This window comes from Engystomops pustulosus, chromosome 4 (assembly GCF_040894005.1).
Source record: "Engystomops pustulosus chromosome 4, aEngPut4.maternal, whole genome shotgun sequence".
NCBI classification, from domain to species: domain Eukaryota; kingdom Metazoa; phylum Chordata; class Amphibia; order Anura; family Leptodactylidae; genus Engystomops; species Engystomops pustulosus.
The window spans coordinates 215,536,859-215,562,004 of record NC_092414.1 but is presented as its reverse complement, the minus strand read 5'-3'; the positions used below and the strand labels follow the sequence as shown (position 1 = coordinate 215,562,004).

At 41.9% G+C, this 25,146-nt stretch overlaps 1 protein-coding gene and 1 long non-coding RNA gene across 3 annotated transcripts in view; one reads left to right on the top strand and one right to left on the bottom strand.

Moving 5' to 3' along the window:
• The window catches only part of LOC140128309 (uncharacterized), a 28,595-nt gene extending 5,279 nt beyond the window's left edge, over positions 1-23,316 (top strand). The window contains exons 2-10 of one of the 2 annotated variants that reach the window (XM_072149921.1): positions 1,547-1,939; positions 5,233-5,550; positions 8,066-8,455; positions 14,142-14,267; positions 17,434-17,455; positions 18,215-18,261; positions 18,706-18,749; positions 19,674-19,754; positions 21,859-23,316. In XM_072149921.1, coding sequence (XP_072006022.1) covers positions 1,547-1,939; positions 5,233-5,550; positions 8,066-8,455; positions 14,142-14,267; positions 17,434-17,455; positions 18,215-18,261; positions 18,706-18,749; positions 19,674-19,754; positions 21,859-21,969 — 1,532 coding nt within the window. In that variant the 3' untranslated portion in view covers positions 21,970-23,316. Of the gene's footprint in view, positions 1-1,546; positions 1,940-5,232; positions 5,551-8,065; positions 8,456-14,141; positions 14,268-17,433; positions 17,456-18,214; positions 18,262-18,684; positions 18,750-19,673; positions 19,755-21,858 lie in introns of both variants that reach the window. The other variant, XM_072149920.1, reaches the window with a different exon arrangement.
• Positions 629-25,127, bottom strand: LOC140128310 (uncharacterized). The gene is made up of 4 exons (XR_011855134.1): positions 24,836-25,127; positions 7,545-7,602; positions 2,639-2,734; positions 629-1,102 (listed from the first exon to the last, which is right to left on the bottom strand). It is a non-coding gene; the product is annotated as an uncharacterized lncRNA (long non-coding RNA).
• Positions 25,128-25,146: the final 19 nt, after the last annotated feature.

Here is a 25,146-nt window from a genome sequence, read left to right as displayed (position 1 = left end):
GCATTTTTGAATACACTTTAGTGAAATTTGAATTGTTCATGTTTTTTGAAGGTATTTTTAATTCCTTCAAAGAACTACGTTGAAGAGTTACATGCAAATATGCCATAACTGGAATATATTGGCCCAGATTTATTAAACAGGCTGCCCCATTTTTCCGGGGCACTTAGTACATAAATACATGTGCTGACTGCTTGCACCAAGCGTTTGCACCAGTTTTGTGTTGTGGTGTTCCCAACATAGTTGTGGTGCACGCCCCTTAAACTGAGTGCACCAGAAAAAAACTGGTGCACTCAGTTTAGGTGTGCACAAGGTACGCCAAATTATTGAAGGCCACGCACCGATCTGCAATAATCTTCTCATCTTGCACATTAGTGGCTGCACGCAGTACAGTTTGCTTCACTAGTTGTAAATCTGGGCATTTGTTTTTTTAAAATATCAGTAAATGCAACTAAAAATGTAATTTAAAAAATTACTTCATATAGTTGTGCCCTAGGAAACATGGTGGTGGGTGGTGAAAAATCTGCAGTGGAGTGGAAATTTGGACACAACTTTAGTTCCCAAAGTCTCAATTGTATGGTTGCATTTTATTTTGACAAAAATTGAAAAATACTCCCCTCCACCCACTCCCACACCCTTCACACAAGTACACTTTGATTTTCTTCTCCAGAGATTATCTCCTTCCACATGGTAGGTTAGAGCAGATCACCTTTCTACTCAATGATTAGTTGTCGTGATAATCCCTTGTGGAGGCAATGATCTTAGGATCAGTGGAACTGTCAGGACTCAGGATCAGTGGATCCTCATGCACCTGGGACCGGAGTCTAAGTGGCAGCTGGTCTTCACCAGAGCCTGCCACAAAGCAGGTTGGACTTGCTGCGGCAGAGTACCACCAGGTCGTTCCACAGGTGCAACTAGCCCGCGGTGGCAGCCGAGGTCGAGGTACCTTAACGGAAGACAGTCTCGTGGTCGGGTCCAGACGCAGGGTCAGGACAGGCGGCAGAGATGCAAGATTATAGTCCAAATCCGGTGTCCGCAACGGGAGGTCCAGGCAGATGGAAATATCACAGGGGAGCGTTCACAATGGTATAGGCACACAAAGATCCTGCAGAGAACACAGAAAGGGGTAGAAATTATAAGGTGGAAGTGTGCAGCCAGCGCACCAATCAGCGGTGCGCTGGCCCTTTAAATTTTCAACAGCCGGCGCGCGCAGTTCGAGGAGAGGCCTGTGCCGGGACGGGTAAGTTAGCTGCAGGGGGAATGGGGGCGCACGAGGGAACACAGGTGCGCCCGCGATCCGAGACAGGGATCGCGGGAGCACCCGTGACAGGAACATTTTCGTTTATTTTTTTATTTATACAGCCTACTTGGCAATTATTTATATTATGTTGGGGTTTTTTTGTGGGGTTGTCTCAAAAAAGTTTCCTAACCGATGTGGCAGTTGATTGAGTTGACCCAGGACTGTGATAGAGTCTTATTCACCTTATCTACCTTGATGTCCTCACTGTGATGTTCAACATCTAAGAATGTTTTGTGATTCTATCTTAAGGTCTCTCCCAGGATTCTTTGGCACAACACTGTGTAGAGCAGCTCCACAGAAAAGAGTCTGTCGCAGGGAAGTCCATCACAATTCCTTGCAGTTTTTCCTACCCAAGGACTGTGATTCCTGATGCAGTGAGTTTCTTAGTGAAAGCGGGTTACGGAAATTTTTGTGGAAGAGAGAATGAAGAAATTTACGATTCTTTACGAAATTACACATCCGCCAAATATGGAGGAAGACTTTCTGTTCAATTAGATCTTGGATCCAGGACATCATCAGTTACTATAAAGGACTTAAGGATGGAGGATCAGCTGATGTACTGCTGCCGATTTATAATTCTTGTCTCCAATAAAGTAATTGAAAAGTGGCAGCACCCGGTTGGCACTTTTTTAATGGTGGAAGGTAAGATGTTGCATTGTATCCCTGGATGTTGGTCGTTAATGTGTCCAGATACCCCTTTAAGACTTGAGCAGAGGTTGTGTGGCCCATCACTTAAAAGACTATTCCTCTCCAAAAAATTGCTTAACTAGCATTTTATTAGATGTACATTGAAGAACGGTATAAGCAGTGATACCAGAACAGTGATTAAACATGTAGTAACCAGACAAAAACAGCTTTGTTCAAACTGTGGTCCTCAATTTGATGGATCAACTGGGGGATGGGTTGTAAAAACAAATTAAAACCATAGGGACAACTCCGCATAGTTCTACAGCACTTAGAGTAGCTGCTGCCATTGGTGGCAAATAACATAGGACATCTTAAGGGTTCATACCCTCAAGATGTTTTTATTGATCCAGATCAGGGATGGTGGATTCGCCGATTGTTTAACCCCCTAAAGACCGCCATATTGGCTTTTTACAGTGATCATTAAGGGTACCTCTTCATGTACTTTCTACATCGATGCGTCAAAAGGGGATTGCGGGACATCGGGTTCGGCAAGTGCCGGTGTCGGGCTGTGACATCACAGCCCAGACCCAGCACTGACAGCTGGGATTGGAAAAACTTAGATCCCGGGTGTTTAACCCCTTACACGATACAGTCAAGCATGACCACACCGTGTAAGTGTGTCCCCCATGGATTGGACCCCCCTGGTGAGCTTACCGGGGATCCATTAGGCTCCTCTTCAAGCCAGGTTCCGTGTATTGCAGTGTAACGGCCTGAACAAGTGATCGGATGAACGCTTGTTCAAGCCCAAGTCTGGAAAATGTAAAAATGTAAAACAAAAAGTTAAAAACATTTTATGATAATTAAATAAAATCTAATTAGCCCAAATACATATGAAATCCAAGTAAAGTATATGAAACACAAAAACATACCAAAAAAAAGGACATATTTGGACTCACGGCATCCATATCAATCTATACAATAAATCTAAAACAATATTGAATCCACTCGATGAACAATGTAAAAAAAAAACACTTAAAACTTCCCGAAATATATCATTCTAAATCAAATACCCTTACAAAAAATGTTCTAAAAAGTTATCAAAAAAAAGTTATATGCCCTTATATTAAACGACTGAAAAGAACAACTCTTTTCACAAAAAACAAGTCCTCAACCAGATCTGACAACAGAAAAATACAGAAGTTACGGCCCTGAAAAGTTGTTGATAGTAAAAACAATGTGATTTTCTCCAATATTGGTTTTGCCCAGGAAATTTTAGCAAAGATAAGAAACCCTATATAAATGAGGTATCACCGCAATCGTAGTGAACCAGAGAATAAAGATAAAATATTATTTTAATGTTATTGCGGGTGTGGGGGAAAAAAGTGCTAAAAACCCAAAATAAAAATTGATAATTTTTTTTGTATCCCCATTGAAATAGTTGATAAAATCTCATGAATAAGCTATAGATGCCCAAAATGAATTATCTATACATTTGGTGGGGGATTTACTAATTCTGGCGGAAGCACGACTGTCGGCATCAGAGATCAGTCTCCGGAAAGCACAGCCCGATGTATTAAAGTGGGGCAAGGCTGTTAGTAATTAATGGGTAGCTGGTAATAATCAGTCGGGGGTGCCATAAGAATGCAGACATCCAGACCAAAATCTTACATGGCCTTAATTTTGCTATCTGACCAATTTTTTCCTGGTCTACTGTGCGCCAAAAATTGCGCCTAAAAATGCAGACAAAATACACATAAATGTGACGGGTAATGTGGAAAGGTTAGGTCACGCCCACTTGCACCAAAAAAAAAGACGGAGGAGTTGGGATAGTTGGAAGCATCTGTTCTTTCTGGCACAAACACATTATAAATGATCCGGAACAATGCTGCACCCAAAAAAATGAAAGATCCCGGGAATTTTTTAGGCACGGATTCGATAATACATGTCCCCCATTGTATCTCACCCTGCAAATGATAAGCCCATATGTTCGCATTTCCAAAAAAAATTAAAATTTCATAGCCTGTACAATGTGACAATACAAATCTGCGCCCCATATAGCATTTTGTGGGGTATCGTTATACTTGGGAGAAATTGGGCATCAAACTTTGCAGAGCATTTCTTTATATGCATAATCTTGAAAGCCTTTTTATTGTAAAAACCAGGGCAGAGGAAGCTAGAAGAAGAGAAGATCCTGCCAGAGGGGGCACAGACCAGGAGAAAAAAAATCTGTGGCAGTTAAGAGAAAAGAAAATAAAAGTTACATATAATTAGGGAACACCTAAAAAGATGGGTTTTTAGGGCACATTTGAAAGTTTCTTAGTTAGTTATTGATAGATCGAGGTAGTGCATTACAGGGAATAGGTGTAGCTCAGGAGAAGTCCTGGAGACGTGAGTGGGGGGGTTCGAATTAAGGAAGAAAGTAATCTTAGATCACTGGAGGAACAGGGAGCATGGGCTAAACGATAGATAGAGATGAAAGAGGAGAGGTAGGGAGGTGCAGCACTGTGCAGAGCTTTATGGATGAGGGTGATTAATTACAATTGAATACGGAAGGTGAAAGGCAACCAGTGCAGTGACTGACACAGAGTGGAGGCATCCGTGTAGCGTTGGGATTGATTGACCATTCTGGCCGCTGCTTTAAGAATAGATTGGAGAGGAGAGAGTTTGGTAAGAGGAAGACTGATTAGTAGGGAGTTACAATGGTAGAGGCGAGAGTGAAGAAGTGCGAAAATTAGGGTTTTAGAGGTTTCCATGATCACAGAAGGATGTACTCTAAAAATGTTCTTGAGGTCCAAGCAAAAAAAAAAAAACGTCAGACGGGAATATTCCAGGCGTTCCAGGAGTTTGGAGATGAAAGACACATCATAGACCGGTTGCTAGTTAATAGCTCTACTAGTAGGGAAGATAAAGGTTGTAGCAGATACAGGCAGTCCCCGGGTTACATACAAGATAGGCTCCATAGGTTTGTTCTTAAGTTGAATTTGTATGTAAGTCGAAATTGTATCTTTTATAATTGTAGATCCAAACAAAAAATGTTTTTGCCCCAGTGACAATTGGAGTTTCAATTTGTTGCTGTAAATAGACCAAGGATTATAAATAAAGCTTCATTACAGACACCTTACAGCTGATCAGTGCAACCTGGGACTATAGTAACATCCAGAAAGGTCACCAGAGGTCACAGGGGGCAGAGGGGTCCATCTGTAACTAGGGGTCATCTGTAAGTCGGATGTTCTTAAGTAGAGGACCACCTGTACGCAGTTTGAAGATTTGTTATATGTTTCTGTAACATCTTATGTTTGTATGTTCAGGAGAGAAGGCGATGATTCTGGAAGAGGAATTTCTTCTCCTTGCCCTCCCTGGAGACACCGTAACCCTCATTGCTCGATTTACAATTAGGAACCTGACAATGACCCCTCGTGTGACAGCGTGTGGTGTGTTCAAAGGTTGCGGAGATGAGTTATATCCAGGAAATTGCACACAGAGGAACAATGAAAGCATTGCATTCATTAAAATCCATAACGCTGATACTTCGGTCAATGACATCTACTGCTACTCTGTAAATGTTTCTGTAGGAGGAACCAACTATACGAGACGCACAAATAATGGAAGCAGAATCCTTGTTTTAGGTAAGTCCATACAGAAGCGTCTGATTCTAATAATAAAACTAGTGATGATTTATAGTTGCAATTCCAAATCTGCCCACTGGGTGTGCTGTTAAAATCTGTTGCATATGTGTCCATGCAACGCTTGCAACTTTATAGTTCAATCTGAATGTGATCCTACCAATCGCTGGTTAATAAAAATCACCATGAATTAGATCATTCAAAGTTTTATTGGTGGTGGTCTGGATATTAAGATTATTTGTGTTATTTTGTTTCTGTTATTTTTTTTATTCTTGATTGTGAGATGCATATGGTGGATGATAGATAGATATGAGATAGATAGATAGATAGATAGATAGATAGATAGATAGATAGATAGATAGATAGATAGATATGAGATAGATAGATGGATAGATAGATTCCATAGGTTTGTTCTTGAGTTGAACTTGTATGTAAGTCCAAACTGTATATTTTATAATTGTAGTTTCCCAGTGACAATTGCAGTTTCTAAATTTTTGTCATAATGGAACCAAGGATTATCAATAAAACTGCATTATAGACACCTTGCAGCTGATCATTGGAGTCTGGGAGTAAAGTAAAGCATCCAGAGAGCTTCACCAAAGTTCACATTGGGCAGAGGGGTCAGTCTTTAACAAGGGGTCATCTGTAAGTTGAGTGTCCTTAAGTAAGGGACCGCCTGTATATATTTGCATACATACCATATATACTCGAGTATAAGCCGACCCGAGTATAAGCCGAGGCCCCTAATTTTACCACAAAATACTGGGAAAACCTATTGACTCGAGTATAAGCCGAGGGTGGGAAATGCATTGGTCACAGCTTCCCCAGTATATAGCCAGCCAGCCCCTGCCCCAGTGTATATAGCCAGCCAGCCCCTGCCCCAGTGTATATAGCCAGCCAGCCCCTGCCCCAGTGTGTATAGCCTGCCAGACCCTGCAGCAGTGTATGTAGCCTGCCAGACCCTGCCCCAGTGTATATAGCCTGCCAGACCCTGCCCCAGTGTATATAGCCTGCCAGCCCCTGCCCCAGTGTATATAGCCTGCCAGACCCTGCCCCAGTGTATATAGCCTGCCAGACCCTGCCCCAGTGTATATAGCCTGCCAGCCCCTGCCCCAGTGTATATAGCCAGCCAGACCCTGCCCCAGTGTATATAGCCAGCCAGCCCCTGCCCCAGTGTATATAGCCTGCCAGCCCCTGCCCCAGTGTATATAGCCTGACAGACCCTGCCCCAGTGTATATAGCCTGCCAGCCCCTGCCCCAGTGTATATATAGCCTGCCAGCCCCTGCCCCAGTGTATATATAGCCTGCCAGACCCTGCCCCAGTGTATGTAGCCTGCCAGACCCTGCCCCAGTGTATATAGCCTGCCAGACCCTGCCCCAGTGTATATAGCCTGTCAGACCCTGCCCCAGTGTATATAGCCTGCCAGACCCTGCCCCAGTGTATATAGCCTGCCAGACCCTGCCCCAGTGTATATAGCCTGCCGCCGCTGCCGGACAGATCGCACAGAAGATATACAGGGGTCGCCGGAAAAGTGACTTTAGATATATTTATTTTTTTGACTCGAGTATAAGGCGAGTTTGGTTTTTTCAGCACATTTTTTGTGCTGAAAAACTAGGCTTATACTCGAGTATATACGGTATATCTTTTTCTTTTTCCTTATTTGAATGATGTGTAATTTTTAGTTTAGAGTCTTCTATGACACGTTTATGTACACAGCTCTGATCAGGGCCAGCAGATGTCTGTTTTCAATGGGGATGCACCAATGCTGTCCACTTTCCACTGAGCATCCAACTTTAGGTTCTCAAGATATCAATTAGTTTATTAGACAAGTCGGATTGCTGGGACATTCATCGATCACTTATTGAGTTGAGTGCCATTGATAAATTTAATCTGTGATACTGCAGAAATGAAGCTCAGCTGTTGCAAAGCAGTAAAGTTGACTTTCCACTGAGGCTCCAACTTAGAAAAAAAAAACACATCACAGCAATGTACTCACCTTAGATAAAGACTTCCAAAATCGATTTTGGACAATGTATCGTCAAAACCGCACGGCTCTGCAAAAACAAAGTTAAATATTTACACAAAGGTTAGGAAATTTTTACAGCACACAAGAGCCAAACGTTAAAATGAAACTAAATACAATAGCTGATGAATACAGAACAAATAAAAACTCACAAAGATATAGTTTTCATATTTTACAATATATTTTAAGGTTCTCAGAAAAACCTTTTATTGCACCTTCTTCATAGTGGAGCAGAGTGGCATTGATTATGTAAATCTGTGATAATGCAGAGATGAAGCAAAGCTGTTGCAGAGCAGTTGGTTAAATTGATTTAGTTAAACCCATAGCTGCACCAAAGGACACATTTTTATATGGTAGAGTTAGATAATTAATACTGGAGTAGCAAAGATGACTTGATTTTGTTGGTCCAGAGAGTTGACCAATAGTACAGGACACCAAAGAGTTATCTTATTCCCATGTGCTCTTCCTCAATAATGTCCTACATTTATTTATAGGTCAAGGTGATACTACAAAAGATAACCAAACAACTGAACTGGAAGTTATGGGATCGATCATGCTCAACTGCACCCTCTCCCTCCATAAAATAATCAGTGCGGCTTCTATAGAAAACACAAGTGTCCTATGGACTCAGGTCTACTGGATGTACGGAGAACCAAGAGAACACTTTATATATCATCCAAACCAGGACTACATCCACCCAGAATACAAGGGGAAGACCAAGCTGATCGGTCATTCAGATCTTCTACTAGAGGACTTCCCTGGCCCGGATAACCTCACACTTTACTGTCGGATTGCCATAAGATTTTGCTCAGGAAAAAAAAACGAGGAAAATCCTATAAAGACAATCCTGGAAGAAGGTCCTGGCATTCTCCTCAGAGTCCTAGGTAAGTGATTGGGTGCAATGGGAAATGTAAAGAGCGGTAAGTAATACGGTATGAAAACCGGGTGATTGCAGCTGCTAAGGAACACACTGGGGGTCATTTACTTAGGGCCCGATTCGCGTTTTCCCGACGTGTTACCCGAATATTTCCGATTTGCGCAGATTTTCCCTGAATTGCCCCGGGATCGGATTGTGGCGCATTGGCGCGGGCATGCACGCAACTGAAATCGGGGGCGTGGCCGAACGAAATCCCGACGGATTCGGAAAAACCGCCGCATTAAAAAAGAAAAAAAAAAAAGTGTTGCGGGACCCGCACTTACCTTCACCAGGAATAGGCCAGTGTACTTCAGTGCATTCCGGTGAACTTCAGCGCAGCAGCGCCACCTGGTGGATGTCGGAGGAACTGCCTTAGTGAATCCTGGCCGGACCCGAATCCACCACAGAGAACGCGCCGCTGGATCGCGAATGGACCGAGTAAGTAAATCTGCCCCAGTATCTTGTATGACTACAATTACTAGGAATATTATCAGGATAATTCTGATCCTCATATGTCATAATCAGGGTACTAACTAGGAGAGGCTGGACCCCTGGGTCCCCCTTAAAAAATATATACTGTATATACATATTTGTACATGCACTTGTATTTAATCACACATATGATTATACACTTATACACAATCATAAAGTTCTTCACTCATTCATTCATACACGTTTAAACACTCACCGGCCACTTTATTAGGTACACCTGTCCAACTGCTCATTAACACTTAATTTCTAATCAGCCAATCACATGGCGGCAACTCAGTGCATTTAGGCATGTAGACATGGTCAAGACAATCTCCTGCAGTTCAAACCGAGCATCAGTATGGGGAAGAAAGGTGATTTGAGTGCCTTTGAACGTGGCATGGTTGTTGGTGCCAGAAGGGCTGGTCTGAGTATTTCAGAAACTGCTGATCTACTGGGATTTTCACACACAACCATCTCTAGGGTTTACAGAGAATGGTCCGAAAAAGAAAAAACATCCAGTGAGCGGCAGTACTGTGGGCGGAAATGCCGTGTTGATGCCAGAGGTCAGAGGAGAATGGGCAGACTGGTTCAAGCTGATAGAAAGGCAACAGTGACTCAAATCGCCACCCGTTACAACCAAGGTAGGCAGAAGAGCATCTCTGAACGCACAGTACGTCCAACTTTGAGGCAGATGGGCTACAGCAGCAGAAGACCACACCGGGTGCCACTCCTTTCAGCTAAGAACAGGAAACTGAGGCTACAATTTGCACAAGCTCATGGAAATTGGACAGTAGAAGGTTGGAAAAACGTTGCCTGGTCTGATGAGTCTCGATTTCTGCTGCGACATTCGGATGGTAGGGTCAGAATTTGGCGTCAACAACATGAAAGCATGGATCCATCCTGCCTTGTATCAGCGGGTCAGGCTGGTGGTGGTGGTGTCATGGTGTGGGGAATATTTTCTTGGCACTCTTTGGGCCCCTTGGTACAACGCCACAGCCTACCTGAGTATTGTTGCTGCCCATGTCCATCCCTTTATGAGCACAATGTACCCTGTAACATCTGAGGGCTACTTTCAGCAGGATAATGCGCCATGTCATAAAGCTGGAATCATCTGAGACTGGTTTCTTGAACATGACAATGAGGTCACTGGACACAAATGGCCTCCACAGTCACCAGATCTCAATCCAATAGAGCATCTTTGGGATGTGGTGGAACGGGAGATTCGCATCACGGATGTGCAGCCGACAAATCTGCGGCAACTGTGTGATGCCATCATGTCAATATGGAGCAAAATCTCTGAGGAGCTTCCAGCACCTTGTTGTATCTATGCCACGAAGAATTGAGGCAGTTCTGAAGGCAAAAGGGGGTCCAACCCGTTACTAGCATGGTGTACCTAATAAAGTGGCCGGTGAGTGTACATTTTAGAGCATACACTGTGTATAGACACAGTATGCAAACATCCATAAATGTATACACACATACAGTATATACACATTGGGCCACATGTATCACTCGTTTTTTCTGTTGTTTTTGCGCCTTTTCATTCGGGCGAACCGTTTTTGCGCCATTTTTGTGACTAAACGCCAAACTAGCTACGCAGCAAAAATTACCAGCTTTCCCTCATCTATCTTACCAATCCAGATGTTTTGCTGCGCCTAATGATATTCATCATTTGCAACGTTTTCATTTAGGCGCAAAAACGGGCGCAAAAACACTGCAGCCCGAAGGTGGCGTTAACTGAGAAGAAAGCACTGAGCCCCTTTGCAGAACAGCTCATTTCTAGCAGCAGAGCTCAGCCAGACACTAGAACATATAATACAGACATGAGATACTCTGCAGACAGGAGCTGCAGACTCTATTTACAGATCATCACCTTCTATTTACAAAACATTCTGCAAACTCCTGAGCTCAGAGCAAGAGAGGAGAGAACTGTGCAGAATGTTGCAGATAGTACAGACAAGTGTCCCCCATGTAATTCTGCAGAGTATCACCAGTGTGTCTGAGGGGGATACTGTGCAGAATTACAGGGGTGCAGCAGGAGACCAGCAGTGGGGGATCCCCTCCAGGAGAAGCCCCTGCTGAGGAGGTCACTGGGTGCTGGGTGTCACACACCTGGGTGCTGCTGTGAGTGTTATCTTCATTCTGGGCTGTGGGAGAAGCAGAGAGAAGCTTGTAGCAGGATTACATGTAACTGCCTGAATCTAACATTGCGCCGAAACTGTTTTAAAGTAAAGTGATTAATAAGAGGCAGAAAATTACCTTATCACAGATGGTTGTAGCTTGTGATAATTCTGGCAAAACAGTGCACCAGAATTTAGGCGCAACTACTACACTTAGGCGCACAAAAGTGATACATGTGGCCCCATATACAGTATTTTGACAACATATATAAAGTATTCTAGTAGTTATATTCTTGTACATAGGGGGCAGTATTATAGTAGTTATATTCCTGTACATAGGGGGCAGTATTATAGTAGTTATATTCCTGTACATAGGGGGCAGTATTATAGTAGTTATATTCTTGTACATAGGGGGCAGTATTATAGTAGTTATATTCCTCTACATAGGGGTAGTATTATAGTAGTTATATTCTTGTACATAGGGGGCAGTATTATAGTAGTTATATTCTTGTACATAGGGGGCAGTATTATAGTAGTTATATTCTTGTACATAGGGGACAGTATTATAGTAGTTATATTCTTGTACATAGGGGGCAGTATTATAGTAGTTATATTCTTGTACATAGGGGGCAGTATTATAGTAGTTATATTCTTGTACATAGGGGGCAGTATTATAGTAGTTATATTCCTGTACATGGGGGCAGTATTATAGTAGTTATATTCTTGGACATAGGGGCAGTATTATAGTAGTTATATTCTTGTACATAGGGGGCAGTATTCTAGTAGTTATATTCCTGTACATAGGGAGCAGTATTATAGTAGTTATATTCTTGTACATAGGGGGCAGTATTATAGTAGTTATATTCTTGTACATAGGGGGCAGTATTATAGTAGTTATATTCCTGTACATAGAGGGGAGTATTCTAGTAGTTATATTCCTGTACATAGAGGGCAGTATTATAGTAGTTATATTCCTGTACACAGGGGGCAGTATTATAGTAGTTATATTCCTGTACACAGGGGGCAGTATTATAGTAGTTATATTCTTGTACATAGGGGGCAGTATTATAGTAGGTATATTCCTGTACATAGGGGGGGGTATTCTAGTAGTTATATTCCTGTACATAGAGGGCAGTATTATAGTAGTTGTATTCTTGTACATAGGGGGCAGTATTATAGTAGTTTTATTCTTGTACATAGGGGGCAGTATTATAGTAGTTATATTCCTGTACATAGGGGGCAGTATTATAGTAGTTATATTCCTGTACATAGAGGGCAGTATTATAGTAGTTATATTCTTGTACATAGGGGGCAGTATTATAGTAGTTATATTCTTGTACATAGGGGGCAGTATTATAGTAGTTATATTCTTGTACATAGGGGGCAATATTATAGTAGTTTTATTCTTGTACATAGGGGGCAGTATTATAGTAGTTATATTCCTGTACATAGGGGGCAGTATTATAGTAGTTATATTCCTGTACATAGGGGGCAGTATTATAGTAGTCATATTCCTGTACATAGGGGGCAGTATTATAGTAGTTATATTCTTGTACATAGGGGGCAGTATTATAGTAGTTATATTCTTGTACATAGGGGACAGTATTATAGTAGTTGTATTCTTGTACATAGGGGGCAGTATTATAGCAGTTATATTCTTGTACATAGGGGGGAGTATTATAGTACCGGCAGTCCCCGGGTTACGTACAAGATAGGGTCTGGATGTTTGTTCTTAAGTTGAATTTGTATGTAAGTCGAAACTGTATATTTTATAATTGAAGTTCTAGACAATTTTTTTCTTTTGTCCCAGTGACAATTGGAGTTTCAAAATTTTTGCTGTAATTGGACCAAGGATTATAAATAAAGCTTCATTACAGACACCTTACAGTTGATTATTGCAGTCTGGGACTATAGTAAAGCATCCAGAGAGCTTCACCAGAGGTCATAGTGGGCTGAGGGGTCCGTCTGTAACTATGGGTTGTCTGTAAGTCGGGTGTCCTTAAGTAGGGGACCGCCTGTAGTTATATTCTTGTACATAGGGGGCAGTATTATAGTAGTATATTCCTGTACATAGGGGGCAGTATTATAGTAGTTATATTCTTGTACATAGGGGGCAGTATTATAGTAGTTATATTCTTGTACATAGGGGGCAGTATTATAGTAGTTATATTCTTGTACATAGGGGGCAGTATTATAGTAGTTATATTCCTGTACATAGGGGCAGTATTATAGTAGTTATATTCTTGTACATAGGGGGCAGTATTATAGTAGTTATATTCCTGTACATAGGGGCAGTATTATAGTAGTTATATTCCTGTACATAGGGGGCAGTATTATAGTAGTTATATTCCTGTACATAGGGGACAGTATTATAGTAGTTATATTCTTGTACATAGGGGGCAGTATTATAGTAGTTATATTCTTGTACATAAGGGGCAGTATTATAGTAGTTATATTCCGGTACATAGGGGGCAGTATTATAGTAGTTATATTCTTGTACATAGGGGGCAGTATTATAGTAGTTATATTCTTGTACATAGGGGGCAGTATTATAGTGGTTATATTCCTGTACATAGGGGGCAGTATTATAGTAGTTATATTCTTGTACATAGGGGGCAGTATTATAGTAGTTATATTCCTGTACATAGGGGGCAGTATTATAGTAGTTATATTCCTGTACATAGGGGGCAGTATTATAGTAGTTATATTCCTGTACATAGGGAGCAGTATTATAGTAGTTATATTCTTGTACATAGGGGGCAGTATTATAGTAGTTATATTCCTGTACATAGGGAGCAGTATTATAGTAGTTATATTCTTGTACATAGGGGCAGTATTATAGTAGTTATATTCCTGTACATAGGGGGCAGTATTATAGTAGTTATATTCCTGTACATAGGGGCAGTATTATAGTAGTTATATTCCTGTACATAGGGAGCAGTATTATAGTAGTTATATTCTTGTACATAGGGGGCAGTATTATAGTAGTTACATTCTTGAATATGGTGTAGTATTAATATTTTTTATTAACGTTTCTCCTATAATGTCCATTTCACTTTGCAGAAAAAGCTGAACCAACACCAGAGCCACATATCTCAGGGCTGCAGACAATAATAATTGGGTCATGTGTCAGCTCTGCTTTCCTATTACTTTTGGTTCTCTGCATCATTTGTTGGAAGCGCAAAAAAGGTAAAAACATTAACTTTTCATTTCTTTGATCGATATTTTGTTATGGACATTGGATACACAATTAACCCCTTAAGGACGGAGGGTTTTTCGGCCAATTTCTCGCTCTCCAACTTCAAAAATCCATAACTTTTTCATTTTTACGTGTACAGACCTGTATGAGGGCTTATTTTGTGCGTAACAAATTTTACTTTCCCGTAATGTTATTTATTTTAACATGCCTTGTACTGCGAAGCTGAAAAAAAATTCCAAATGTGGAAAAATTTTAAAAAAAACGTCACGTTCTTGTGGGCTCAGTTTTTACGACTTTCACTCTTCGCTCCAAATAACACGCCTACTTTATTCTTTGGTTCGGTACGATCGCGGTGATACCAGATTTCTACAGGTTTTATTGTGTTTTAATACATTTTCAAAAATTAAACAAATGTGTACAAAAAAGAAAAAAAATTTTTTGCCATTTTCTGACGCTAATAACTTTTTCTTACTTTGGCGCACGGAGATGTTTGAGGGGTCATTTTTTGAGAAATGAGGCGACGTTTTCATTGCTATCATTTTGAGGTCTGTGCGACATTTTGATCATTTTTTATTTCATTTTTTATGTTATGTAAAAAGGTGTAAAAGTCGCATTTCGGACATTTGGGCGCCATTTCCCGCCTCGGAGGTCACCGCCGGCCGTAACCGGTTTTTTATTTTGATAGATCGGGCATTTTGGGACACGGCGATACCTAATGTGTCTGTGATTTTTACTGTTTGTTATGTTTTATATCCGTTCTAGGGAAAGGGGGGTGATTTGAACTTTTAATATTTTATAAATTTTTTTTATTTTTTAAACTTTTTTTTTTCTTTTTTTTTTCACTATTTTTTAGACCATCTAGGGTACATTAACCCTAGATGGTCAGATCGCTCCTACCATATACTTCAATACTACAGTATTGCAATATATGGCATTTTTGCAGGTCATACATTACAATGAGCCACTGGCTCATTGTAACAAACCTGCATAAACCATGTAGCCTCGTGTCAAAAGAAGACCCGAGGCTACCATGGTAACCGATCGCCGCCCCCCGATGACGTTCGGGGGCGTGGCGATCGAAAAAAAGATGGCGGCGCCCGCGCGCCGCCGTCTTTTAAACGCCGCCGGCGACTTTGCAAGCACCGACCGCGGTTATTAGCGGTGGGGGTTTTGTGCAAAATGCAAAAACCCCCACCTCTGTATGAAGAGGACTCAGCCCGTGAGCCCTCTTCATACATCCCTTATACCTCTGCGCCGTAGAGCTACGGCGCAGAGCGTTAAGGGGTTAAAAAGCTCCTACTAGTTTCGTTCAATTCCTATTAAAAAAGTTCAGTGTTTGAAATTCTGGAGGGGGTGAAGCACAGAGCTGCCACCACTCTGCAGGACCTTGCATGTCATGAATTTTTAAATTTATTGAGCCCAATGTAGCTCCTCAGTGGTGCCCTCCTTCTCCTCATCATGGCTTCCACCAGCTGTCAGTAACGACCTATCCAATCCGCACTGGCACAGAAATCACCATAGAGGTCCATAATTTAGGTTCTGTGGCACAGGGAAAAAGTTTTAAACCCGTTACTGACATTTATTTAAAACTTTGTTTAAAATTCTTTATTAATGCTGATAACTGTAGGACACGTCCAGTACGGAGGTCCTTTCCACACACATCTTAACAACCGGAAGGTTCTGGTTCTTCTTCTATGATCTCCGAAATTTAGTTCCTTCAATAGATTTTCTATGGTATTCAGGTCATGTCCGCCCTCATTTCCACTTCATCATCCTGGTAGATGGTAGCAGATTTTTATCGGGAATGTCTTGGAACATTTCTCCAATCACCCTTCCCTCAGTTGTATGAGGTTTTCCAGTGTTGCCTGGAGAAACAGCTCCACGTCATGATGTTCCTACCGTTTTATAGGCCATCAGTGAAACCAGCTGATATTATCTGTGTCACAGTGCTCCCGGGATCCATGTCGCGGATCGCGGGTACACCCGTGCTCGACTGTATGCCTGTCCCCTTCCCTCTGCCTGGACTTACCTCTCCTGGCTCCTGGCTGTGCTTTGAGTTCCGACGTGTAGGCCGCACGCCTCCTACCTTCCTGGCCTCACGCTCCCACTGCTGGGGCGCACGAGCGCCAACTTCTCAAGATTTAAATGTCCAGCGTCCTCCTGATTGGTGCTGGCTAATCCGGCTCACCCTTTATAATCCGGCACCTCCCTTCCTTCCTGGCCGATCTACAGCATTCTAATGGAACTTCCAAGGTTTCCAGACCTCGCTTCCCACAGCGGTTCCTGTTGAAGTGATTGCCTCGTTCTCAGAACCGCCTGTCTTCCAGCATTTCCAGATGCCTCCATGTCTCCTGTCTACAGTGTTCCCATATGCTCCTTGTGTCCTGTCTTCCAGCCTTTCCAGACGCCTCCATGTCTCCTGTCTCCAGCATTCCCATATGCTCCTGGTGTCCTGTCTTCCAGCGTTTCCAGACGCGTCCATGTCTCCTGTCTCCAGCGTTCCCATACGCTTCCTGCTGTGCCTTCCAAGGTTCCAGTCCAGCGGTGTCTCCAGTCCATGCCAGCGTTACCAGTGTTCCTCTGTGTACCTGCTGTCATCCCAGGCTCGGACTGTTTCCTGCATATCTTGTACCTTGGCTGCCACTGCGGGCCTCATTCCATCCCCCACGGTGGTCCAGAGGGTCCACTGGTCCACAGACTCCTCCCTCCAGACTCTTCCCATAGAGACTTTTAGTTCCTGTTGTCTGTGTGACCCGTTACAATCTATCACTTATTGGCAGATTAGCTTTCTAATTACTTATGGATTTCAGCAGGTGTCATGACTTTCCATGTCTTTTTGCACCTCTATTTCTTCATCTGTTCCTTACTTTTTCCTTGTGTCATCTCCAATTATTACACATATCTTAATTTCTGGACATTTATGGTGGGATTATTTTTGCCAGTGGGGATTGGATGTTACTGACATCTGGTAAGAATTTCATTTCAATAACACCCTAAGAAATGTTTTAAGTTTATTTAAGATATTGAGGGCTAGAAAATTGGTGACACATTGACCCCCAGTTTTTACTTATATCTAGATATTAACATACTGAGATAAATAAATCTGTAATAATCTGACAATATGTCACTGACTGTTACCTTAATTTCCTGATACAGAGATGCAGAGCACCAAAAATAGGTAATTATCTATCTCATATCTATCTATCTATCTATCTATCTATCTATCTATCTATCTATCTATCTATCTATCTATCTATCTATCTTCTATCTCATATCTATCAATCTATCTATCTATCTCATATCTATCTGTGGTGTAACTTGAAGCTGATTGCCCCACTTCAAAGTCTATGATAGGCCCTACACTGTAATGTATGGTTTAAAGTCATATGGTGACACCTTATGGGCCCCCTAAGCCTATTGGGCCCGGTAGTGACCGCACCGTCTGTACCCCCTCAAGTTACGCCTATCTATCTGCAGTTGGAGTCATTGTGGCTTATTTACTAAGGGTCCCGCAGTCGCATTTCGTCGGGTTTCCCGACTTTTCGGTGATCATGCCGGGGATTGTGTCACATGCAATCGGATTGTGTCACAATTGTGCTGGCTTTCACGTGACACAAATCAGGGGGGCGGGCTGTCCGACGATCCCACGGATTCGGACTAAGCGCGGGATTTAACATTCAAATTTATGTCGCAAGCCAAGTACTTACATGCACCAGGAAGAAGAAGGTTGAACTCCGGCGGACCTGATCAGGGAGCGACACATGCAGGATATCGGGCGCAGGATCTATGTGAATCGCAGCAGATGTGCATTCCGGCGGACATTCCGGATCGGGGATGACGACTCGGATGGGTAAGTAAATGTGCCACATTATGTATACATGCTCTATACCATAATTTTTGAGTAAATGTAACAAATATCTCTTCCATCTTTTTTCAGGGAGACAATTGTGGAGTCGATAAGTGCTTCCGTGTACTATAACTCAGGTGACATAATATGAAACTGTGTACCGTTTAATTTATTTTTACATATTTTAATACAGAAACATATAGGAAATGTCCTGTATTTTTTTGTGTAGGCTCACCGCACCTTGACCGGGCGCCGTAGATCTCTATGGGCCAGCGAAATAGGCCCCAAATGTTTATGAGGGAAGGGGACTAAGTGTTATATATTTGTGGAAATATTTATAAACTGGGCAAAATTTTTGCACAAAAAATCTCCTCTTCCATGACTCTACCAATAGAAGCCAACAAATGGATGGGACGTGTGACTACGGCTTTTCGTCTGAATTTTGACAAATTCCATAAACCAGCAAAACACTAAATTACTGCCCAATGTTTCAAGGTTAAGATTCCAAATAATATCTGGGTGATTCCATGTCGAAATGTTTTGTCTTATCTTTATCTTAGATCATCCTCCTTATATTTCAGCCTATGAAAATGGAGAAGAGATTCAAAAGAAAGCCACAGAACCGGTAAAGATATCTCGTTATCGATCTACAGCCCCTCTGAGCCTCAGGCACTTTTTTTTATTTTTTTTCTTTGATTTTATTACTTCAAGAAAATATTTTTTTTGGGTGGAAACACCATTTGACCTCTATTGTGCCATCCTTATTTTTTTTTTAGTTTTCAGTGATTCTTATAGGGCAGTGGTGGCGAACCTATGGCACGGGTGCCAGAGGCGGCACTCGGAGCCCTTTTTGTGGGCACCCAGGCCTTCACCCCAGCACAGAATTTGCTAGACATGACTCAAGGCTTCCTCCTGTGGTCCAAGACAGCCATGGACATCCTATGCTCAGTGCTATTTTAAAGCGACACCTACTTGGACAGAGATGGATTATTGTTGGAGCTCCTACTCTGGGTCCCCCGATTCTTCCTCTTCCGGGGACCTTGGAAGGAAGCTATAGTCCAAATTTCTTCATCCTCTTTCTATTGTATTGGCGTCCTCAGGACGCAAATACGATTGAAACTTGTTGGCACTTTGTGACATAAAAGTGGGTTTTGGTTGTAGGTTGGGCACTCTGTCTCTAAAAGGTTCGCCATCACTGTTATAGGGTTTCATCAGAGTGGTAGAATTCTGATGGGGGCCACACATAAAATTATCTATAGGAGGTCCCCTACTTAAGAACACCCGACTTACAGATGACCCCTAGTTACAAATGGACCTCTGGATGTTGGTCATTTACTGTACTTTAGCGCTGGGCTATAATAATCAGCTGTAACAGTTATCACAGGCGTCTGTAATGAAGCTTTAGTGTTAATCCTGGTTCTTATGACAATCCAACATTTTAAAATCCAATTGTCACAGAAACGAAAAAATAAATTTGGCTGGGGTTACAGTTATAAAATATACTGTTCCGACTTACATACAAATTCAACTTTTTGAATTTTTGTCCTAGGATGAGAAGTTGGTGTACGCAGCTGTGAAACACTCAGCAACTATAGGAGCTAAAAAACCTCAACCATCTTCAGAGCAGCAGGTAAGTGACACGACGGCCAGATAATTGTGTTTCTATACCTAACATACTAACTGCTGAGCAGAAGGGGAACGTGGGACTTCCAGGCTCCTTATCTCACCAGCATCTACAACTTTGAATGTGAGGCTACCATCACCTTTTGACCATATCTCATACTCCCAAAAAAAAGAGAAACAGTATCGTCCAGCTCATCGATAGCAATGCAAAAAAATGTACAAAGCTGCATCAAGTGGGTTCATCTATCCACCCATTCAGGTGGACCTCCAGGCAGAATGTGTATTCGTCAACTACACTGAGGATATGTAAAAGCCTGAATCTGATCTAGAACATTCCCTGAACGATTCAAACAGTGGTGAAAGCCAAAAGGAGATTTACACAATACTAACAAATAATAAATATTAGATCTTGATTTGTAGCATCAAAACAGTAACAATGCGGTTCCATAACGAGAATCTACATAACTAAGTATACGTGAAATATGTGCAAGTCAAATTTAGGTCTCGGCTTGAAAGTCAAAAGTTCAAAGCACTGTTACCCTTTGGCTTATCTAATAAAAGTCTCCTTGCTTCCACATCCTAGTTTTAGGTTAAATAACACAGCAGTTCACTAGTTTTGTTTCGTTTTACCGAAGTTTCCTGAAACTTCTGTAGTGAATAAAACGGAACCTGTCACTAGGAGACCCATTTTAAGCACCCTTTCCCCCAGTCCCACAGAGCATAGAACATACACTGCCAAACAGGTTTTTTTAATAAAAAAAAATTGTTTTTACAGAAAGAAATAAAAAACATAAGTTATATATTGCCTTACTATGTCATGTGAGCAGTGACTAGTCCATTCGTCCCCTGGGAGTGGCTAAAGAGGAGCAGTTTTTCCCCAACCCTTCGGACATTGCTCCTCCATGTGTAGTTTTCACATTTATAAAACTGACCCTCACCCGGCATATCTACGACCCCTGCCTTGTCCCCCCTGCAGACGTCGTCAATCGATGAACCACCCGCTGTCGATGAACCACCTCTCGCTAACCACGTCAGGTATTCTAGCACTTGCACGGTCAGCATCCTGCAAATTGTGCCGCTGGACATGCGCAGATGAAGCCGAGCGGGCCGCATGGTCTCCGGATTCATCTGCGCATGCGCTACTCAATGCCTAGCATAGAGGTGTTTATAATTTAGAACTTGATTCTAGAACTGAAGTGTACCTGTAGCTCATCGGTGTACTTACCTGTCCCCTCCATTTCAGCACTAGCAGCCAACTATAAGCTCCACTAGCTGCCATTTTGCTGTTTTTATTGGTGAGGACAATCAATGGCCTCAATGGCAACCTTTTCCCAAATGGCACATCACTGCTGAGGCCAGTCAGTTACCCATCGATGGTTTAGAGGATGCCACTAATGATTGAAAGCTGTCGTAAAAGCTTCCCGGGTGGTTCATTATAAGACAGTAACTTAATGGAAGCTACAAAATTAATTTCTGAGCCACTGCTACAGTAACAGACGGCTCAGGAAAAACCCCTTCAACATTGAAGACAGATTTTGTAATAGTTACAGGAAGCAGACTACTGGATGTTTTGTGCTACTTATAGGGCACCTACCACTGATGGTAGAAGATTGGTACTAACCTCCCGGTCCCACGTGCTGGAATCTTATTTTCTTCTTAGCTGGATCAGCCACAATTTTTAAGAAAATTTATTTTATATAATATTAGGCTAAGGGGAGCAGAAGAGCCCTTCGCAGTGCCACCAGGATTTACCGTAATTTATTCACATCTTAGATCCTTCGTTGTCTCTACAGAACTTGTAGAGAGCTGTAACAACATGGATGGATGAGTCAGTGACGTCACCGTCTCTCTGCAAACTCTGTATAGAAGACATTGAAGGACCAGGGGGTGCAGCCTAATTTAAATATCAGACAACAATTTTCTTAAAAAATATGGCCGTCCCTGCTAAGAAGAAAATAGTATTCCATCACAGGGGGACAGGATGGGGAGATGGGTACCGATCATCCACCATCAGTAAATCTCATGGTCCTTTAATATTTATACTAAAACGTTTTCTGTCTCACATTCTCCAAAACCATATCCTTCATAAAAAATTTTTTTTCTAATTTTAGGATGATAAGGTGGTTTATACCGCGGTGAAACCTTCAGCGTCTACAGGAGCAAAAAAACCTCAAGTGTCCAAGGAGTCGGAGATTGTATATGGCAATGTCAAAAAACATTGACATCTCTTCATATATTGTAGTGTAGGAGAGATTGCCTTAAGTATTACCAAATTATTGCATCCTCTCAGCTACTGATGAAGAGAAGAGATGGAAACTTTTTATTTATTATTTTTATACCTCTGTTTTTGTTTTTCACAAAATTTGATTCAATAGACTAAGCGATGCAAGAAGACCATCACTGGCACCAGGTTTTTTCTCTTCTTTCCATCCTTATATTTGAGGTTTTCTTCTCTAGACCTTACTGTTCCCGAGCTATAAGTGATGTGAGTTTTGGCATCCAGTGTGATAAGTAATATGAGACTCTCTAGTGTCTTCAAAAGAGGCAAAAAAAATGATCAAAGGTGGAAATGTAAATAAAGTTCTCGAGTATTTCTCAAGATGAGAAAACCCTCTACGGAATCTTCTAGTTTTTGTATTCACAACTCAAAAAAACAATTGTAGGTCTCATCGGTCTCTTGAGTGACCATGTGTGTGCAGGTCATTGCTTAGTGTCATGAATGGTTAGAAGTGACATTTTTGGAGTTCAACCTCAATCAACCCCAAGAAAATCTGCCTTTATTGGCTCCAAATTGGTTTATTGGAACTCTGGCGGCCAACATTGGGATAGTTCGTGGGCATCCTCTGGTACGATGGTGGGCCAGTCCAACATGGATTGAACAACATGGTTGTCTTGAACTTTTCCATATGCATTGCTGTTCTCTGTATTTTTATGTAAAAGATTAGGTCCAAATTATTGTATAGTTTTATTATTGATTAGAATTCTGTGCACTGTAATAACAAAACATTAAGCTCCCAATGAGAACCCATCCACCAGAAGGGGGAACAAGGTCTTGTGTCCTTCATGGCTGCTTCTTGACTGGTTTCTCTTATTTTTGTACCGAATTTCAATAAAACAACCTAATTATCCATACCCCGTAACGACCTGACCCTTTTTTGTTTTTATTTTTTGTTTTTTTGGCTTCAAGAATCTGTAACTTTTGCATTTTTCCATGTACAGAACTCATTGAGGCTTGTTTTCTGCCTAACAAATTATACTTCCTAGTGTCAATATTTTATATTCCATTCCGTGTACTAGTAACCGGGAAAAAAAAATTCCAAATATGGTGAAATTGACAAAAAAAACATGTTTGAGCCATTTTCTTGTGAGCTCTGTTTTTATGGATTTCCATGTGCGCTCCAAATGACACCTCCCTTTTATTCTCTGGTTCTGTATGATTAAGGGGGATATCCAATTTATAAAGGTTTAACTATACTAAAATAACTATACTATAAAAATGTAAATCTTGTGTACAATTTTTTTTTAATTTTGCCATATTTTGATACTAATAACATTTTCATACTACAGTATACAGGGCTGTGTATTGTGTTATTTTTTGTGGTACGATATGATGTTTTTATTGCTAGCATTTTGCGGACTGTACAATCTTATGTTCACTGTTGTATCCCAATTTCTTGCAAAATGGCAAAAAAGATGCACTAATGGTTTGTGCTTTTTTTCTGTTCCTAAAAAGGTTTAAAGGAAATCTACCTTCAAAATCCTTCATGATAAACCTGGGACATTACTCATGTAACTGTTGTAATCTCCTCATATTTGTTATCCATGGCCCCTTCCTCCTAAAAGAAACTTTAAAAATTATACTAATGAGCCAGAAGGACTGTGTGTGTGTGTGACCAGAGCCCCTCCATGCTGTAGCTTCACTGGCTGTTACAATGTGCAGGAGCACTTCCCCCCCCCACCCATTGTCTTGTAAGATTACAGCAGGCATAGGGAGTGGAGAGTGTTGAGGAAGCAGGTGGGAGGGGAAGCAGTGTAACAGCCTGTGAAACTACATCCAGAAGGATGTGATGAACCCCCACTCTTGAGTTCAATCATGGGGTACACTTTCTTTAGGGAGTCCTCACAATTTAGCCCTTAAAGGACACCTGTCATCAGGTCTGTGTCACTTGTCCTGTCACCTCTACCTGTTGGAGCAGCTCACAAGGATCCCATCCCAGCCTTTATCTAGTTATTTCATACATTATTCATTGTAAAATCATCTATTCTTTATCATGTAAATGAGGCTGGTCACATGGTTACAGACAGTGATGTCACCCCTGTTACCCCTCCCCTCTCCTCCCCCTGCTCATGTCTGTGTGTAATGTATAGTAAAGCATGGCTAGTGTGTGTGCTGCATCTGCTGACATGCTGCATCATCCTAATATACAGGTGAGAGACACAGACATGAGCTACACATGAATCTGACATGTTCTGCTGTAACATGGCTGCCTGGAGCTGCTGTATCTCCCCTATACACACACACATGCACACACAGGCTGCAGGGGGCGTGGCCACCAGCACCAGGAAGCACATCATTATACAGCCTCACACCATTATACAGGCTGTCAGTCATGCACTGGGGGTGTGGCTGTGCCTCCCACTCATGAATACAGTGGACAGCTTGAATATGCTAATTCTTCATTGGACATTTCACAGGTCATTTGCATACAGCTTTAGGACCTCATTGCTTAGGTTTACAGGCATGTAGAGGGACAATGAAGGGATAGAGGCAATGCTCTCTAATGGCAGTCTATGAAAATATATTTAGTTTAGGGGGGTTATTTTGCATGACGGGTTCTCTTTAAGCTCAGCCCATTTAGACAAAATGTTGTCTTTATGCTACTCCCGAGCGCTCAGCACACACTTATTAAAACCACTGCCACCACCCACGATTTCTCTTAAGCTAAGAAGGCCCATCGTAGGCCCATCAACCACACAGACTATGCATAGAACATAAGAAAGAAGTATATTGTTCACCGCATCAACGTCCTTGCCCGCTCTTTATTAGCGCACATCAAGCGCCAAGAGTGAAGTTAGATTAGACAGTACCTTTCTTGATGGAAAAAGGTGTGCTCGTATTCCACGCTCTCACTCAGCTTTCTTCCGGTCTTGCTGGACGAAAAACTCCGGATCGTTGTTTGTTACCGGTGCGTGGGTAAAATCCTCTGACCAGGAACTGCTGCCACCGTGTGGTGTGTTCCACAAATTTCGCGGTCACTCCGGTTCAAGACAAAAGTTAAAATAAGGCCTTTAGTAATTTAAAAATGCACGTTTGGTTTTCCTCTTCTGTTGAATCTTTAGGTGTTTTTGGACTTTCTCACCTGTGTTCCCCTGCGCCGCCCCCCCCCCCTATCAAATGT